Here is a 19,946-nt window from a genome sequence, read left to right on the forward strand (position 1 = left end):
GAGAGAGCTCCAGAGACTTGGCTCTCTTTTGGAAATGGAGAGAGCAAGATGGTTCGAGGAGAACCAAAAGGTCGCCTACGTCCAAAGAGAACTGGACAATACAAAAGCCGAACTGCAAAGGCAGATAAGACTGAAGGAAATGAAGAAAAAATTACCGCCAGCAGAAGTGTTTTCCAATTCAGCTGCTGTTATTGCTGCCCAGGTGCACGGTGACATAAAACACAAGCAGAAAATGCAGCTGCAGCGGGACCTGGAGGAATCGAAGGCAGCTCACCTTGCCAGCCAGGAGGCCTTTATGTCACAAATCTGGGCAGAAAAAGAAAAAAATGACGCTCTTCAACAAGAGCTGGAACAAGTGAAGACCCACTACGAGGAGCTTAAATCAAAATATGAAGCTGCAGGTGTGGGGAACCTGCAGCCAGACATGCAGTTGTTCTATGAAAAGAAAATCAGGCACGAGCAAAACCTCAATAAAAATCTGAGAGCTGAGAAGGACAATCTCAGAGAACAAATGTCCAGGAAGATCACCAACCTGCAGGAAAGTGAAAAACATCTGAAGAGTGAGCTGGAGCAGATTAAGTTTGATTTCCAAGAATTAAACCGGAGGTACGACACAGATGTTACTGGACTGAGACAGAAAGTTGAACGTCATCAGTATGAGGCTGACTGCGAAAAAGAATTTAATTTGGAAAGAACCAAGTATGACCGTTGTCTCATCAACACACTAAGGTCAGAAAAAAACAATCTGCGCCAGAGAGCAGAACAAGAGTACACTATGCTGCAGCAGCAATCCACGGAGACAGTACAACGTCTCCAAAGCGAACTGGACCAGAGTAAAGATTCATATCAGGAACTTAAATCTAAATATGAAGGAGATGTTTCTGCTCTGCAAAAACAACTCAGTGCCTTGGAACAAATGTACTCTGCCTGTGAGGTCAGTTACAAAACAGAGTTGGAAAATCTGAAAACGGAGCTCCAAGACAGAGACGAACCAGGAGCTCCAAGAAGGAAAGTGGCCAGGCGTCAAGTAAGTAATGGGGAAAAAGACACCACCGTTGAAAAGAACATTTCTGACCCTGCATCCATGGATATTGAGGTACATGATGCATCTCCTGTGGAGATGCTAGAAGAACCTGAACCAGTGGAGGCAGTCTCCTGTGGAAAACAATACGACACACTTTGAAACTCAAGAAACACCAAAAAAGGAAGAGAAGCAAGAAAACCTCTAAAACAAGCAACTAGCAAAAAGTGTCCAGGTCAGAACCATTTGAAATTACATTTCATATTTTGGACCCAAAAAAAAAAGTCTGTGGGTTTTCTCCGGGTGCTCCGGTTCCCACCAAATGTCCAAAATCATGTAAATTATCCTCAAAAAAGGTCGTATTAATTTCTAGAAAATTTAATTTGCAAACGTTTCAGACTGGAGAAACAAAAAAAGTCATTTCCAGAGAGAAAAGCAAGAAGCTTGTTTTAGAGGACCAGTCCTGGTTCAGACCATGGTCTTTGAACCATTTCAAAGGCCTCAACATACATCTCATATTTTGGACTTAAAAAAAAAAAGAACAGCACGGTGATGCAGTTGTTAGCGCTGCATCTTCACAGAAAAGAGATCTTCGTTCTTAACTGGGCGCCTCTTTCTGTGGGAGTTTGTATGTTCTCCCTGTGTTAGTTAGAACCATTTGAAATTACATTTCATATTTTGGACCCAAAAAAAAAAAAGTCTGTGGGTTTTCTCCGGGTGCTCCGGTTCCCCTCAAATTTCCAAAATCATGTAAATTAGATTGACCAATGTTAATTGTCCTCAAGAAAGGTAGTATTAATTTCTAGATATTTAATTTTCAAACGGTTCAGACTGGAGAAACAAAAAAAAGTCATTTTCAGTGAGAAAAGCAAGAAGCTTGTTTTAGAGGACCAGAAAGTGCCTCTTTCTGTGGACGTTTGTGTCACGATATCGGTGTTGTGGGGTTTTCTGTTTCATGGATTTAGTTTTCTGTCAGATGTCAGGTTTTACTTGTTGTCTATTTGGATCTAGGTCATTCTTCAGCTCTGTCTCCTCTGTTAATTTAACTCATGTTTGTTACCTATGTCTCCTGATCAGTTATTCCCCCTCACCTGTTTCCTGTAGTATTTAAGTTTGAGTCACGTCCTTGTCTGTTGTGGGATTCTTGTTTATGTCTGTGTTGTGTTCCACCCAGTGCCACCCTTGTACTGTTAACTCGTGTCAAAAGAAAGAGAAATTAAAACTGCAAGATGCCACATCACCCCTCACTTTAAAAAAAAAAAACCCTCCCTGACAGAAGAATCCCACCAGATTTTGAGCCAAAGGAAAGGCACAGTCTCCGGTCCGAGTCTCCGCCACGGTTGCAGGAAGATGACCTGTGTTTTTTTTTTTTACGGAGATCGGGAAGATCTCTTCCCGTGGGTCATTCCCAGGCCCCAGAAGGCAAGATGTTTGACTACCTAAGCTAGGCCTGTTTCGGTGCTTCCTGTCTCTCCATCCCCAACCGTGGGGTCGCCAGATCAGCAGACTACTGAAGCCCCGGACCTTTCCAGCTTGGGTCAGGCTCCAGGCCAGTCGCTCCCTTCACCGGATCCACACAACATTTTGCTGATGTCGTCTGCTGGATTGTCTGTATCTGACTCTGGCTTGATGCCCAGTCCTGAGCCAGTTTCCACTCCCGACGCCTCACACAGTTCCCGCGAGGGTCGGGAACTGATGCCGCGGTGTTCAGGGTTTGCTTGCTCCAAAGCTCCTGGTGGGGTTCCTCTGTGGATTCCTGTTGGAGGTTTTCGGCCCGTCTGTTGCAGAGGACCTGTGTGGTCCTGTTCCAGTGGTCCCGTCTGTTCCAGTGGAAAAAGTGCCACAAAAATCCCTCAAAAAAGTCACAAAAATCCACAAAATTGTGGCTAATAGACAAGTGTGACGTATATAACTGGAACATACATACCATATTTACCATTTAGTACGTGATGATCTGCTACTTATCCTGTTAATGTCCAAAAGAAATTGTGTCAACTCAACTAAAGTTTAGATTTTGTGAATATTTATAGTGTAAAGAACTAAAGTCTGTTCCCTGATGCCACTGTGGCTGTTAGTAATTAAGTTTTTAGCTACTAAGGAGAGGTGTGAATGAATGTCAGAGGGTGATAAATCCCTCAATTAGGACTAGACAATATCGCGATAGACATGATCAATAGCAATAGATATAGACAGAGTATGAATATTTACTACATATTGAACATATAAGCGGTGTCCCAATTCAGGGGACGCATCCTTCGAAGGACGGATTTATAGGCCGATTACGTCATAGCGTTGCGACAAGACCTGTCCGAATTCAAAGGCTTCTTCAAATGTGGCCTTCAAATGCGTCCTTATTTTCCCCAGATTTGAAGGATGGGTCCGGAGTATCCTTCACGGACCACCATATCCCATGATTAGTTTTTTTTACTATGGAAGAGCCTTTCCTATAGAGGTAAATAATAATACAAACATCAGGAGTAATACATAGCTGACTTTCTATAAAGACAGCTATAGAATGACTTTAGGTAAAAGTTTATTTTTAAACTCTTGCTGTACTAACAGTCCTACCAAAATGATTATATTGCCCTTTCAGATTAAATTGTTTGTTTTACAGCTCTTCGGAGAACTTAAGCTAACATACCTACTTTGAATTTATTTTGCTAATCCTAAGTTACATACTGTAGCTACAGTAGCTAGGGTTAGCTTCAGTAGCTCCTTTTTAAAATCCTTTTAAAAATCCCTAAAGGAATTTAAAACCAGTTTACTGTAACTTTGGTAGCTACAGAAAACTTTAGCTACTGAAGTTAGCCCTGCAGTAGCTAACGTTAACTGCAGCTACAGTAGCTACTGAAAGCTAACAGTAGCTAGGGTTAGCTTCAGTAGCCACAGTTAATTGTAGCTTAACTGTTGGTGAGCTACAGTTTAGTATCGTGCATGTAAAATTTTGCTTCCAGTTGTTACATCTTTTTGTTAAACAGCACAGTTTGATAAAAGTTTGGAGAATTCAATTCAGGAACTAAAACCCACAACATCCGCATAGAATTCGCCAACAGAGGCAAATACCTAAACTCCAGTTAATGTTGTCCAGCAGTAGCTAAAGCACTACTAGAAATCAATTCAATCTACGTATTTCCTACTTTCAGTGTGCATTTGGGTACTGTTTCATTAAGACCAGTAGGTCACAAGTATAATTCAAAACAATATTTTCTCTAACAAGTATGGTTAGCCAATCTTGTGCTGAAGTGACCATTTAAAAAATGTCTGCCAAGATACTGGGAGATCTTTGTATTCATTTTAAGTCTTTGAAAAACTTGGGACCCACTGAAACTCCTCTCTGCCAAAGACTTTTAGAGCTCTTTGTCATAGAGCTAAAAGTCCCACTGATAGGTGAATGTCCAATGTTCCCTAGGTGTTGCCATGAACTTTACAACAAGGTGGCAAGTTTAGTAACCTTCATTTTCAGCAAAATCTTGGCAGAAAAAAAATGTTTAGTCCTCTTTGTGTGTGATGTGAGATTAAAAGAGAGTTCCTGACTTGATGCAGCCTCCGCAAGTTCAGTTAAAAGAAATCAGGAGTAGTTTGAAAACAGAAATTGTCTTTGTGTTAAGAAGGCAAGATCTAAGGACCGAGTGTGATGTCTCACCCCGAAGGTCCTCTCCGATGCCCAGAGCCAGACCATCTTTGGTCCACTGAACAATGCCAGAGTAGTTGAAGACAACACAGGACAGGATCACCGTCTGGCCCCGCACCACCGACTGGTCTGCCGGCTCCTGAGAGAATCTCGCCGTCCTCACTGCTGGTTGGGAGGAAAATGTGGAAAGAAAGAAAAGTTAGAGACTTTACAGACAACCACCCCAGTGTTATTATTGGATGCGTCTGCTATCGGACGACTATTTCATTCAAATCTACATTCCCCCAATAGCAATGAATTGACATCATTACCACATTTGATCATTCTGTGGCTTGCAGCCACAAACCGAGCACCATGGTAACAAACCAAGACAAAAGACAAAGGTATGAAGGGAAAGAAAATCAGAAAAGAGTTGAAGAAGTAGTATGAAGTTGGGTTGAAGGCTTTTCAAGTTCACTGAGAGGAGATCAAACAATGATCTTCCGCCATCGGGGTGGCTCCCGACTTCTCGCTCCCGACTTTTATGCCCCCCCACCCCTAGTCAAAACTCGCCGGCCCTCCCTCTCGTCTCTCCCCTCTTCATTCCTCTCGATGAGTCATCTCCCTGGCTTCCACTCTACCAACACGAACTACAGTGGCTGTCATTGTCTTCTGGACACTCTGCCTTCCAGTCTATATACCGCAAACCACAGCAGATGGCCTGGTGCCGCCATTGCTCCCAACGACCACCTAATACGAGCACAAAACAAGAAAAAGCCCACCCTCCGACGTCCCCGCTACCGTTCCATGCTGTGTGATGACAAGGAGTAATTAGCTGTCCCTTAAAGGCAGGGCACGCGTAAAACATTCAGGCTTGGGGGGCGGGGGGAGAGGGTTCTGTACATTTTCCTTCCTTCCACTTTGCCGTTCATTTCTCCCCCTCTGCCGCTTGTTATTTTTAAGAAACTCGGAGAGTAGATGATTAACCCACTGCTGCATTGCCTCCTTTCCCCTCCTTCCTCTGCATTTCTCCTTCTCTTCCCTCTCCATGATGTTGTGTGTCCTTTACCCAAATTGCTTTGCCTCACTCGCTGCTTCTACAGGCTATAAGCATGCATCCCCACTCGCCTCCTTCCCTTTCTCCATCTATAATGCTGCCTATGAATGTCCTTCTGCTGGCACTGATTTCCCTCCAAACTCGCCATTCCTACAGTACCGTTTTTCTTTCTATATACATATATAATGGCGTATATGCCCTTTTACCCATAATGCTTTCTATTTCTGTGGTCCTCCTCCTTGCTGGTTGGAAGGGGGTTAGAGGCGGACTGTCACAACTCATTTATCACATTAAATATCACCCCTCTAGCACTTTCTCCTCCCTCCCTCATTCACCCATCTCTCTTCTCACTTTTTCCCTTCTCTCCCTTTTTTTTTCTCCACTTCTTACCATTTACATTTGTTACTTGTCCTCTTTACTTTTTTGTCACTTCTGGTTCCCTCTCACTCTACGTCTCTCATGCCCTCACAAGTCTCCCTCAGAGCCCTAAAGCACATCGCCGAAGGTTCCCATTGCAGTCTTTTTTTAACAACTGCCATATGCCCGTGTACTATGTATATACCTCCCCATGTCCCTATCTTTTACGTTTACTCACTTTTTTTTTTTACTCCTTCAAACCCCCCACCCCCCTCCACATCATGTCATATTTAACACAATTTGTAGAGGTAGACTAAGCCTGATGAAACAAAAGAAAGCAGTCATGCAAAAAGATTTCAGGAGCAATCCTTACAATGGCTTCTGACAGAGCAGCGCATTAATATTCTGAAGATAAAGGGGATGTGCGAGGATATGCGGTGAAAAAGGAATCAGATGCAGATGGAGCCTGGCAGCGTGCATACCTAGAATAACTCAGTACTCGCCCCCAACCCCTCTAAAAAAAAAATATACAAAAAAACAAAAAACAAGCCTGTGTTTGTTCCCTGAGGAATGCCCAATTTAACTGGATTAACTAATGAATTCAAAAACAAAAGCATATGACTATCAGACTGAGATTTAAAAAGAAACTTCAACTGCAAACATTTTATCAGTTTAAAGTCCCCAAAATCGACACTTTGGTGCAGTATTTGTCATTTTTATTGATATATATACGGTATATATAAATTTTTTTATGACGATGCTTAATAATTCCATTGTTGAGATTCCTACTTTTCCCATCTTGTCTCTGGGTAGGTTTTATTTTTAGAGTAGTTTTTCTTTGACTGTATGGATTGATAGTTGTGTAGCAAACCAGAGTTGAGGAATTGTAAAACATTTCTCCAGCGTACAAGTAAGTAGCAAAAATTCATATTGAGCCATAAGGGGCAGTGGTGCTGCCAGGAGTCTGGAGCCCCCTGACAAAAAATTAGAATCCCTCCACCCCCCGTGCAGCTGCTGCTACAATTTTTTGAGTTTTTCTGACCATTAAAAGCGTCACAATTTTAAAAGCTTGCAACTTGCTTTCTTTGGTTCAATACTGATACTAGCACAATTTTACATCCAATAGTCCGCATACAGTAATCAAGTAGGTTGCTGAAATTTTTTTCTATTAGTTTTATTACTGAAATGTCTCTCCCCATGAGCAACAGTCAAAAGCAACATGCAAAATACACATAAAGCAATCCTGACTTTTCAAGAAATGCTGTGTAGTTGCATTTTATTCAAGCTGCAGTATATAACTTTAATAAAAAATATGTTTTCTTTATATTTGTTAAAACTGTCACCATGTTGTGACAGTTTATTATGGGACAGATAATCTGTGAAAACAATCAATGTACTCCACCTGCTCCCTGAACTACTATTGCTGGCTAAAGTAATGCAAAGTCCCGACTAAAACAACCAATCTGAACCAGGAGGAAGTTCTTAGCGCTGTCAATCAACCTCATTCACTCACTGCTAAATGTGCTAATGGTGGAGAAACAACTAATAATTACAGGAAAATTGTTGATCTGCTGTCATTGGTAGCTATGCTAACTAGACTGAGCATTCACAACAGGCTGCGCTAGCAACAACATAGGGATGAGCAGCCACATGAAATTGTGATTGACAGCACTAAAACTCTCCTGTCTCTGATTGGTTGTTTCTAGATAGCACTGGGAGAAAGCTGAGGAAATAAATCTTTCACAAATTATCTCTCATGCTATACTGTCACAACATAATGACAGTTTTAACAAATATGTGAATTTTTGTTTTTTTTTTCATAAAAGTTACATACTGCAGCTTTAATTTCACTTAGGAGAGGACGGGTCAGGAGGGACGTGAGTTAGAGCTGCTGCTGACTGACTCATCTGTTGATAAGTGTAATAAAAGGCACAGGGACAAGTTAAATATATGAATATGTTGGTGATTTCTTTCCTTAATTCATTAAATGCTAGTGAAAAAGCATTTAGTCTGTAGCTAAGCTAACTATGCTAAATGGTTGATAATCTCACACAGTCTAACAACCTCTCAGAGAAAAACTGGGTTACAAATTTTTCTCTCTCCCTCTCTCTATTTTAACTTTTTTTTTGAAAACCTGACTTTATAATTTTTCTTAGCAGCAAAATAAGCAACACAGTCGTTCTTGTCTTCCACTGACTGCTGCTGAACACCATGACCGTCAAGTCCGCCGATCAGGAACGAACCATTTCATGCAGATCCAGTGGATGGGGGGTTCAGGGCAAATATGGATGTGTGTTTTTTGGTCTGGGAGTGGTAACATCAAATTTTTACTGCTAAAAGCAATCTTAGAAAACACAATATGATTAATTTTGAAATTGACAGGGCCTACATTTTTTTAAATTTCTATTAACAAAAAATAAATATATAAATTGTGGAGGGCCTCCTGTCGGTCACGGGCCCTTAGAATTGTCCTAACCCCCCCATACGGCGCCCCTGATAAAGGGTAGTATACTTTGTGCAAATAATTAGTTTAAATTATTAACTGTTTTCATCAGCATTTTTTTTTACTTATTTTGATGTTTTGCATTAGCAAAGGTTGATGAAAATGAAGATTAAAAAAGCTTACTTAATTTCGCAAAGGTTTTAATAGCATCTCTGGAAAAAGCTATGACTAAAGATAATTAGGAGTAGGAAATCATTTTTGTCAAATATTCAAACTATCAGATGTTTGCTATAACTAAATTACACAAGACCATTCTATATAACTGAAGATGTAGAGTTATACAGTATATCTTATTATATATCCAAGGGGGTTACAAGTTACTAACTTTTGGCATAGAGTTACTCAGCGCAAAGTTATTCTGGACGGTTTATCAAGCTTTAAGCAACCGCTGGATGTACTGTTGCAGTATCAGGGGTTAAAAATAGAGTACATAAGGTAATCTTGTATTTGTTGTACAGAACATTATTCTTAATTTTGTTTTTATATATTTTTAATAATTGTTTTTATCTTTGGGTGAACCTACATGCTTCAGTGCTGCTGGTCTAAGATGAGACAAAACATTTTTTAAGGATTTTTTTCACTTGTTGGAAGTTTTTTCTTCAAATTTCAACATAAAGGTGGGCAGTGTCTACTTAGACTCCAAAATACAGACGAGGCCCCCCAGGGGAAAAAGTCTTTCCAAGAAATATTGAAATATGCTGACAAAGCGCAGTGCTATCCATTATGCAGGGACTCATGAAGTCACGCATGAAAGGCAATTGCAAAACCGTTGGTTTCAAAAGTACAACAGAAACCAATGTACATTTCCTGCTGATAGAACTTTCCCCTTTCCAAGGGATCTTTAGGAAAAGTTGATTTTGAGAAAAATAATTAGCAAGATTCAGAAAATCAGATTTCTTTATTAAACCTTTTTCCAGCAGAAGTGTACTGACTATCCAGCTCACACAATGAGATGATACGCAATAATAAGTTCGCAAGATTTTACAGCATATTTTTGGAGAAACTTAGAAACCTTAGTTTTTGCCTTTAGCGACAGATTCAAGGTATTACAAAAGATCCTGGTTAACACTTACTCTGTACAGTGATTATACCCGTATTTTTTCCAAAGTAAAACAATTAAAAAAAACCCAGTTAGTTAAAAGTGTTCCATAATTTGGAGGACTTTTATTACTTTATTCCGAGTCAGACAATTACACACACTAAAACTATAGAATACTAAGGACATGCACTGTATGTACTGTACATCTATGGCTGTGAAGAAAGTAATACAAACGAAACATCTCAGTCATTAATCAGAATTAGAGTTAGAAATAATTGATGAAATCATAAATGAGTTAAAAGAACAACAACGAGCGATCTAATTTCAATTCATATCAGACTGCAAAAAACAACAAAGTTGAGAGTTGGCAGAAACAGTCGCAAGGACGCACAGCAGCTAGAGCTAGCTGGTTCATAAGAATCAGGGTGAGGCGACCAACTGGCTCATCAACTGTGATGGTACCCATTCGGTTTGTAGCAAATGAAGGAATTCATCATGAGAAATGTATGCAATTGCTACGTTTTACTATGTGTTCAAGAAGTTCACATGGTTCACAGAATACGAACAGTACATTTGACTAAATGGTAGCTTAAATGTTAGCTGCTAACTACACTACCTGCTTCATGACACTGTAAAATCAGAAATTGGCCTTAATGTCAAATAAATAACTGAGTACAAATTAAAGTAATTAAACATTTCTAAATGACAAAATGAATGAATTTCAGATATTTGGGCATGCTAAAGCTAACAATACCTCACAGAGAAGAAGCACAGAGAAGGGGACTGCTGGCTGCCAGCTTCTCAGTTCTTATGAACAGTTCTAAAAAATAAAACAGTTGTCTTCTGCACCGTTTAGTCAACATTTAAATACTAAGATTTTTTGTCGTAGCATTAATCTCAAAACCATGTCGAGCAAACAAGTGGTCGGTTGATCACGTTAGAAGTTTTCAGAATGCTGGAAACGTCATTCTGCTTCATCAAGCGGCAGCGATAGCATCGCACTCATCATCTGCTCAGGTAACATATTTGCTTCGTTTGACGTTGGTATGAACTGACACTGTAATTGTGAACCTCAGCTTCTGCTTTTTGTGGGCTTTTGATGATTTTAGATACACAGTTTTGGTCCCAGTAACCTTGGCTTACTCTGTTGTTGTACACCAGTCATATAGAGTTTCTATTTTATAAGTAAAATTTGCTTTCTAGGACATAAAAGATATTGCCTACAGCAGACTGCTGTTTATAATGGCAATGTTGATCTAATATTACAACAATGTAATTGCCAAGTAAGGCACAGATCTCCTAAGTCTTACTAAGAAGTATGTTGGCTTTGTGTATCTTTCTTGCAGACTAAGCCATGATGTCCTTATAAAAAACTTCCATAAATGACAGTGTCCTCATGTTTTACAAATAATAGGTTAAATGTCCCACCCCAAATTAATTTAATTTTCTTATACATTTTAAAAGCATAGAATGTCCCTTATTTTAATGCTTACATATTTTGTATGCATTCTCCTTGGACTGCCCCTTTATTTCATGATAAATCTGCCTAGAGTAGCTATTTACCTACATAAAAAGCTTAAAAAGTCTTTTCTCAGATGTCTAGTGTACAGGGGTTTTAGCTGGGTTTAAACTACCTTGCAACCTCTACAGCAGCCTAAGGGCAAGCAAATCCTTTCCTCCACTGTCTCGGATGTGCTAGCTGGAGGTATTCCCTCAACTGCTTCCATAAACCGTAACAACATAATCCAGACCGAGCGCTTCTGAGCAGAGGCTACACAATCTGCAAAGGAAAACACCCATGCAAAGGCTTGATGATTGAAAACATTGACTCATTTGTGCATCTGCTCTTCGCCTTCTGATTTCCATATTACCCAGTTAACACTCGTCAACATGGGTGCATGTGCCTGTGTGTTTAAAGAAGGAAAAATACGCAGACACACACACACTGAGCAGTTGGAGGGAGATTGCATGCAAGGGAGCTTGTATTCTTTCATTAAGTGGGTTATGCTGCAGCGACAAATTTAGAGTGCCCTGATTTCCTTGAGTCGCTCGTCCCCGTGATGCCACCGGGGGACTCTGATCACCCTGTCCACACAAAGATGGCCACAAAGGGCCGAGACCACGACCACATGCACATGTACACAGACGTACAAACACCAAACTGGCAGTAGGGACGGCTTAACGTTCACCACGCCGGCTAACCACTTCCTGTCAACACGCACACAAACACGACCGCGCCGATCCCGAAGCATGCAATCAACACGAGCAGGCGGTTTCCTGAGTGAAACACCAAGACAGCGGAGAGCACGCCCGGCTCTGCAGGGAATGAGTCTCAGTTTCGTCGAGGATTAAGTACAACCCAAGTCAAAAGTTTTGAAAGGGATTAGGATTAATCTGGGAGTGAGGACCCTGAGAGACAAACCTCCGATTGTGGAAGCGGACGCAAATGCCAATGGCGAGTGACTCACTAAAAGCTCTGCCGCCACAGTGTGAACAGACACAGCAGTTCAGGCCTCCAGCAACTCGCACACTGTGTGATGATGTGTTAATGGCAAAGTAATGAAGCTTTAATTTGTTTAGATAAATTGCGGGTAAATGCGAAATGTGGTTTTCTAATGATTACTTCTTTTATAACTCAGGAACTCGTTTAAATCATGAAGTACTCTTAAAGACATCCACACATCCTGCCCCGATCTAAACAAATCCAACTAAGTCACCAACGTCTACCAATCTGGAAACAATTACAAAGAAAGGTTTGTAAACCTCAATGAGAGCCGTCATTCACAAAGGGAGAAAACATGGAATAGTCTTCATCTTGGAGATTCACAGAAGTACTCAGAGTAATATCTAAACCACTGCAGGCCTCACTTGCATCATTAGGTTAGTGTTCATGACTCAGTACTAAGATAGAGACAGGCAACAATGGCCTGGAGAGTTCAACGGCCACAACCAATTAAAGGAGCAGTATTATGTAAAATTGACTTTTTGATCTTTATATTATGTTATTCCCTCATCAAAAACCAACCTGGAGTGTTCGCATGACGCTTTCATGCATGTTTTAGAAATCCTTTAATCTCCATGGCAACCATTCAGCTGTTCAAAGCGCCTGTTTGGGCCTAGCTCCACCTTCAAGGCACAGGTCTCCTCTGAACTGCAATTTCCAAGCTCCCGCCTCACAGTGCAGCCCTTCCCCACAATTCTCCACTTTGCTCCTTCAGACTAGCCAGCAGCAATTAGCAAACACCTGTGCGTCTGCTGAGCTAATTAATAGGAGCTACTTCTCAGTCCAACACTGATAAAAACGTTGTTAGAGGGTTAATAGAGGAGCCATATTGTGAGGACTTCCTGAAGGCGGAGTTTAAGAAAGAGCAGAGGCCCAATATCAAGCCATTATATTAGGAAGTCAAATTTTTTTCTAAGTCGCCTTTTAGTAGCATTTTTATATCAACTGAAGGCAACAACTTACTTGATTATGCTATGACATTGCACTATGTTCCTGGAAAACACGAAATACCGTCTCTTTAAAAAACACAAAAATCCATTTAAATGGTAAATCAGCTCCAATTTCCTTAGTATTGGCGGATTGTAGATCGGCTGATAAGTGTGAAATCGATCTTATCCACCGATCTGACCTACCTACACAAAGGCCCTGTTGATCTGGCACTGGACTGACAGACAGACCCGCACAGCAGGTGACATCTACACATGCGCACGTTAACAATAATTGTTGGCAACTTCTCAGACAAAAAAAGTTGGCATCGACCAAAACAGAAATTGGCTTATCAAAGATTGGTGACTGGCCAGAAAACTGCAATCAGTGTACCCTAATTTTATGCATCACAAAATTAGTTGAAAATCCACAAGGACAATACTAATCCATTCGTCAGTTTACCTTTAATTCAAGTCAGGTAAAAAATTTTATTGAAATAAAACAAAATCTTAAAAACCATTTCTATCTGAGCAAAGGTCTTTCGCAAAGGTCAGCGTTTTGTATTTACTCCTGTACAAAACCAGAATCAGAGGACATCTGTAGGGGGGCAAACACTTTTCCAGGCTGCTGTATGTGCGTGCAGATGTTTGAAGCTATTTTCAGCCGCGAGTCTCTCTCTGCCTTATTATCACCTTTTTCACCTCATCCTGCAATATGGGACACTGTGATGCCACAGTTCACACTTCAGCTTTCTGTCATTGAATCACATCCTAAATAATAAAATGCTGTTGTGTGACTCGTTCTGCGTCCATCTAATTATCTTTGTGTCTGGTCCCGCTCCCCGTATCGTCCTGTACCCGCCTTCCCCTCCCCTCGCTCCTCTCCAGCCAATCCCCGGGCCCGGCTGGATCGCCGACTTACGTCACCATAGCAACAGCTGACGTGTAAAGTAACTGCCCGAAAAAAAGAAAAAAAAGTTTTCTGTCCAAGCGTGTCTGTGAGCACACCCGCGACGTGCATCTGAGTGTCTGATGAAACCCTCCCCCATGTTCGGTACATCCATTTTTCGGACAGAAAAAAAAAGAAAAAAAAAAGAGAAAATCAATGACCTCATCGTCCCTCCACCTATTCAATTAAGACTCCGAGCCAGAGTTCCTCCCTCCCTGCTCTTTTTCACACTAATACTCAATCTGCTTCGAATAAATGCGCAGCCTATGGCCGTGGCGGAGAGACTGGCTGAGGCGGCGATGAGGGGACACAAAGAGGCGGGGAAGGTGTGTGATGGACGATGACATCATTGTTTCAGGACAAAGTTGCAGCCACAGGAATCACGTGGCGCCGTCTCTCCGCTGCCCAGGTCTGGCTGGGTGTGACATGCGGGTGCTGCAGCTGTCGCCGCGTCGACCGGAGCGCAGAGACAATGCTTTAGGGAGAGGAAGATGGGGATTTCTAAAGTTTGGGTTTGGAAAAAGCAAAAAACAAAACAGCAAACAAAAACATTTCAAGTAAGTGAAACCAGTCATTTAGAGTGCTGGCAAAAAGTATTCACATCTACAGATGCTAATCTCTCAGTGTCTAGCGATTCGATTTGATTCCAAAACAATTTTCGATTCAGAAACAATTTTTCTATTCAAACGGTCTAGATATTGTGTTTAAATTGTTTAAAGACAAACAGAAAATTTCTTTAAAACATTTTTATAAGGTTTCATACTGTATCAAAATCGATCAGTTTATATTAAAACAAAAGTAGGTTTGTGCATAACATTCTGTAACTTAAATTACCAGCATTAGGTTAGCTTAGCTGCCTGGCTCCTTTGTAAGTGAAAAAATCAAATCAAATCAAAGAATCATTCAAAATCCGTACGGAGGCCAAGTGGACTCGTGATGTGAATAAGCAATAAACTCACAAATTGGAGCGACAAATATGTACAACTAAAAAACGTGTTTTAAAATCCATTTTTGAGAATTTTAAATTAATGCAGAACTCCCAGGTCTAGGAGTTGAATAGATTTTTTTCTGCACTCTTTCACATTGTCACGTTACTGCTGGGATGCACCAATAAGAAAGTTTGAGCCAATAACAATATTTACCAACAGGGTGGAAATTAAAACTGATTAATAGGGCTCCAAATAATACATATTTTAGTAATTGAATATTCTATTGAATATTTGGATGATTAATTGGATAGAAAATGGGCTATTTCTGCAGATTTTTCATCTAACCACTTAGGCCATGTTTTATAATAACAGAAATACATAAAAAGGTGAAAATAAACCAATAATTCAATTCCCATTTCACATAAGAACATAAATATTTTATTGCCTAAAATAAAATAAAACTGATCATTTGTAGTAAAGGATGAATCTCTAGCTAAAAATGACTCAACATGAAAAGCTCAGCCATGTAGAGCTGATCTATTGACTATTTTTGAAACTAACCAATTAATAACTGGATAAAAGTCAGTGTTTAACAGGAGGCTTTTTTTGTTTTTGTTTTTTTACAGTATTTTGAACCAGGTGAAACAAAAACTGTTCTACCCAGAATTGTAAATATTTTCCAGGTAGAACATATTTACAAAGTTACATTTTTTCATCTTAATGCAAAATGAGTTTTTTTTCCTGTTTTTTTAGCAGTTTTGTATTGCTCTCACTGTTCTTTCAGTAAATGTCTGTTTTTAAATCTGTATGATCCAGTTAATTAATTGATTACTAAATAAGCTGGCAATTATTTCAGGACTTTACTCCAATCTGATGACTGAATAACCTAAATAACAGATTAAACATCTTTGTTGTTGAACTTGTGTCTATATCTATATATTTATTTGATCATTTAGCTGCAAAATAAGGGGTTTTAAGTTGAAAATGTTGTTTAAAATGCTGATTAAAATGTGACTAATTACAAACTAGGTGAACATTTTTTTTATTGAGTCCCACCATAAACTGTTACACCTCCAATACTTTGGCAAAGGTTCTGTGGGGTTCTGGGAGAGCTAACTTTGGTTTATAATCATATAAAATCTGAGCATTTACTTTACTGTCAACATCATTGTCGGTTAATGTCCCAGCAGCTGACCAGATGATTTATTACCCAGAGATATAGATATAGACACAACGGGAGTGTCTGCTCATCTTCCTATCCAGCTGTGGGAACTACCACCTGTGCCTGTCTCCCCTCAACAACATGGCGGCCTGACAGGATGGTCATAACAACTCGTCACCATGGTAACGCCACCATAGGGACAGGCAGTGAGCAAAGGGAGGTGGCCCGCTGAGCATCAGCCCAACACAAAGGTGTCTCCCGGAGGTTGGGGGGCCAAGCAGGGGGTGACACTGGGGCAGAGAGGAGACTCAAAGACTCCTTCCTTTGTTTGGCTGCTCACTCCCTTCCTCTGTCATCTTACCTTACAACCCTCCCCCCAACCTTCAGTTAGGAACCTCTTATTCTTCTTCTCCTTTGTGGCCCCTCGTTCCCCATTCCCCACTATTTGCTTGACTAGCATCTTACGCTGCATTCCTACTCCTTATTGCACATCTTCCTCCATCTCTGCCTCCTTCCTTTGTTACTTTCCCACCTCCGAGGTATTGGGCTTATTTAGGACGGGGTGCAACAGAAATAATTGTGACCATTTCAATGCCCTGCGCTCCAGAATGCATGTGCTGCTGTGGAGTTTTCTATGAATGCATGAGTGTGCCCCCGCTCCGTTCTCTGTGGCGCCTCTCATGTGAGCATTTCACATCTGAAGAGCTTTATTTGTGTGGAACCTCTGTTATAGACATTGTTACCATGGCTACATGGCCCGGTGAGGACCGCTGACATAATGATAGACATGGTGGCTATGGCAACCCCCGAGATCAGCAGTGGGTAATATGATAATTCACAAACGAGGCATCTGACACTTTACAGCTGCATGAATATGGTGGATCTGCGGAAAGGCAGTCTGCCAATCGGTCGGCGGTAATCTACAATCCTCAGAGCGATTGACAAAGAATACGCTCCTGTAACTAAGGGTGACCAATCTAACAATAGCCGTCCTCTGGATAAGCCTGAACAAGAGGATACAATACCTATCCTGCTGCCTCTCTGCAGCAGGGCACCGTGTAGCTCACAGCACGAGTCGCCACCGAATTCAACTGGAACAATCGATATCATAATGAATCTATAATTCCCAGCAGCCGCTCCCCATTGATTGTGGCAGGCAACCCCATTCCAAAAGTCCAACCTTCTCCCTGCCCTCCCACCCCCTTTCCACCGCCACCACAAACACCTCCAGAGAGCATGTGAGCGACCACATCATGAGTTGATTCAGCTTTCACATCCCCCCTCCATCCACAACAAGGCCCGCGATGCGGAGCAGCGACGGAACGAAGCGGGGCTGTTTTACAAGCAGCGTCCCCCTCCATAAATCACCTCCGTCCAAGGTCTGCTTTAATTCAATCCAGTGCAATCTAATTTTATTGGTATGTGCTGTAGCTTCTCACAATGTCATCCGTCACAGAAAACCCATCCCATAAAAGCTTGGGGGCCTTGACCTCCTGAAGCAGTGGAACGTCCACGCGAAGCCTCTTGGAAATGTCACCAGCTCTCCGGTTGTTGCGAGATCATACGTTCTGAAAAATGATAGACATCTGGAGGAATCTGGGATGAGCTCTGTGGCCTATAAGTCTGGTACTGACTGGAAGATGGTACTACATGAATACTTCTTCAGATCACCTGAAGACAACACGTTGTAATACAGAAATAATGCCTGGTTGTAAGTTTTGGCCCTAGAGGCCAAAAAAAAAGTCAATATTAGGGATGCGCCATTCAGTAATGGAAATGTTCCGATTTTCCCCTGGTGACTGGCAGGGTAAATACTATAAAATCCATTTGGTGTCTTGTATATGCGCAGCATTACCTCAAAAATAAAAACTCACACTATCTTCAGTTTGAAAAAAAAACAAAGCTTTTGTGTATCTTGTTCTGGGTTTTCAAAACATCTGAGAGATGTTAGGAATTTATCCTCTGATGGATAAATACAGATGAACTTCTTTTCTCCTCTCCTCAACTCTTGAACACTGTCTCTATCATGGATCTTGCCAAACATCTTCCTTTTATTTTATGAGCAAAGTTTGTTCCTTTTAATTATTTGAACGAGTAAATAAGAAAAATATGAATGAGCCCTTACCAGACCTAAAAATAAAATCAAAAAATAATATGTGGTGCATTTCTAGTCCACTTTTCTAGCCCCGGGTTTAAAGTACCTGACCCACCTGAGGTGTTGGGTCAAACTCATAATCCAATCCTTTTGTGCCCATTGAATATGGGCTGGATCAGTTCATATTTCACCCAGAATACCGTAAGAGGTTAGCAAAATAACCATTTGTTTTCTTATCCAACAGTTTTTTGGAGTGTAAGAGTCTGAGTCAAGTCTTTCATGTTCTTCTTAAGGCTACAGCAATTGCAGCTTTCTGACTGATCACATATTACCAATTTTTAACAAGTCTAACCTGCCAATTCCGATTTTTGCCAATGCTGATTTTTTTGTCTGAAATGTTGTTAAATACAGTAAGAAGCATAGTATGGTAAATATAGTCACCGTGGAGTGACTATTGTTTACTGCAAATGTGAAGACATGACCTGGTGGGCAGGTCTGCAGAGTGACAGAGTGGTTGATTTTGCCGAGGAAGACAAATGTGATGACATGTTCGCATACACCTCACCCCTGGGTACACCCGCAGTAGTAGCACAAAACACAGACAGTGGTGATGTGGAAACTAAAGCCATTCATCACTTCTAAGGTAAGGCTGTTTTTAAAATACAGTTGGGAAGCTATGACGATGTGTACATCTTTGTTTGTATGAAAATCAAAGGAACAGTAAGTACAGTGGACTCCTGATTATTAACAGTCTGGGCTCCAGAGGGTAATCAGAAACTGAAATAGAATAAGCTTCAATTGCGGTTTGAATGTGAAATTGATTAAATTGAATAAATGATTTTAAAAACTGATTCCAAATTAGTGTAATTTGAAATCCAATGAACAAGTTGAAAAAAACCGAACCTGAATTTGATATTTCTTTCATTTGGGTCCTCCAGGAAAGTCACAGAGTAATTGAGTGGTAGTTGGCATTTGTACTACGGGGTGGACCAATTGCAGTTTTCTGGCTGATCACCAATCTTTAAAAAAATTTGATCTGCTGATTCAGATTATTATTATTTTTATTTTTTGTTAAGATCGATTTTACATGCAGGTATTGCAACGATCTCCCAAAATGAAGGAAATCAGGACTGATTTATCAAGAGACTCCTAATTTGAACTGTTAAAACAGGCAGTTATAAGCATTTTTAGATTTGGTCTCCCACAAATATTTGTAGGTGACTGGTGACTGTCTCTGTAAATAACTAACTGAAATAATCAAAATATGGTATTTTTTGGCTGCTTTAGTTAAAAATAAAGGGTAGTTGATCATGTTAAGAGTATTTGTGTAAATATCGTGATATTGTGGTCTTTTTACTACTGGTTATCTCACTGTGAAAATCCCACAAAGGCCGATGCAGAGTCAATTAGTGCTGCTGAATAGGAGCCAGTCGGCCCACAGTCAGGTTCTGAAGTCTTCAATAAAACTGGATCCCCAAAGTTTTGTGGTCTTGCGGCACTTTTTCCATCAACTCGAGATGACTTGCAAAAATGGAAATTAGACCAAGTCTGATCTGCATCTCCGACCGTGAGCACACGGCATTGAAGTAAGCTCTGCCTCGAGGTTACGGCATTAAGTTGACAGCTGCGAACCTTGAGCGAGGCCACGCATCTGCGCCGCATTGTTTTAATGACCGGACTTCAAAGACATTGACGACTTTTTGCTGCTATGGGATGGCTCGGTCATTAGTTGGCAGCGGCTTTCCGCCCGCGGGCACGAGGTGGAAGACAGAGAGCGCGGCGGTGCTCCGGTCGG

The 19,946-nt window shown here is 40.9% G+C and overlaps 1 protein-coding gene across 3 annotated transcripts in view; it reads right to left on the reverse strand.

Annotated features, from left to right (window-relative positions):
• The window catches only part of kirrel1 (kirre like nephrin family adhesion molecule 1), a 46,086-nt gene that overhangs the window by 20,466 nt on the left and 5,674 nt on the right, over positions 1 to 19,946 (reverse strand). For 2 of the 3 annotated variants that reach the window (XM_023346283.1, XM_014469133.2), the window contains exon 2: positions 4,665 to 4,817. In XM_023346283.1, the coding sequence (XP_023202051.1) occupies positions 4,665 to 4,817 (153 nt within the window). The remainder of the gene's footprint in view (positions 1 to 4,664; positions 4,818 to 19,946) is intronic. The other variant, XM_023346282.1, reaches the window with a different exon arrangement.

This window comes from Xiphophorus maculatus, chromosome 14 (genome assembly GCF_002775205.1).
Source record: "Xiphophorus maculatus strain JP 163 A chromosome 14, X_maculatus-5.0-male, whole genome shotgun sequence".
In the NCBI taxonomy this organism is placed as follows: domain Eukaryota; kingdom Metazoa; phylum Chordata; class Actinopteri; order Cyprinodontiformes; family Poeciliidae; genus Xiphophorus; species Xiphophorus maculatus.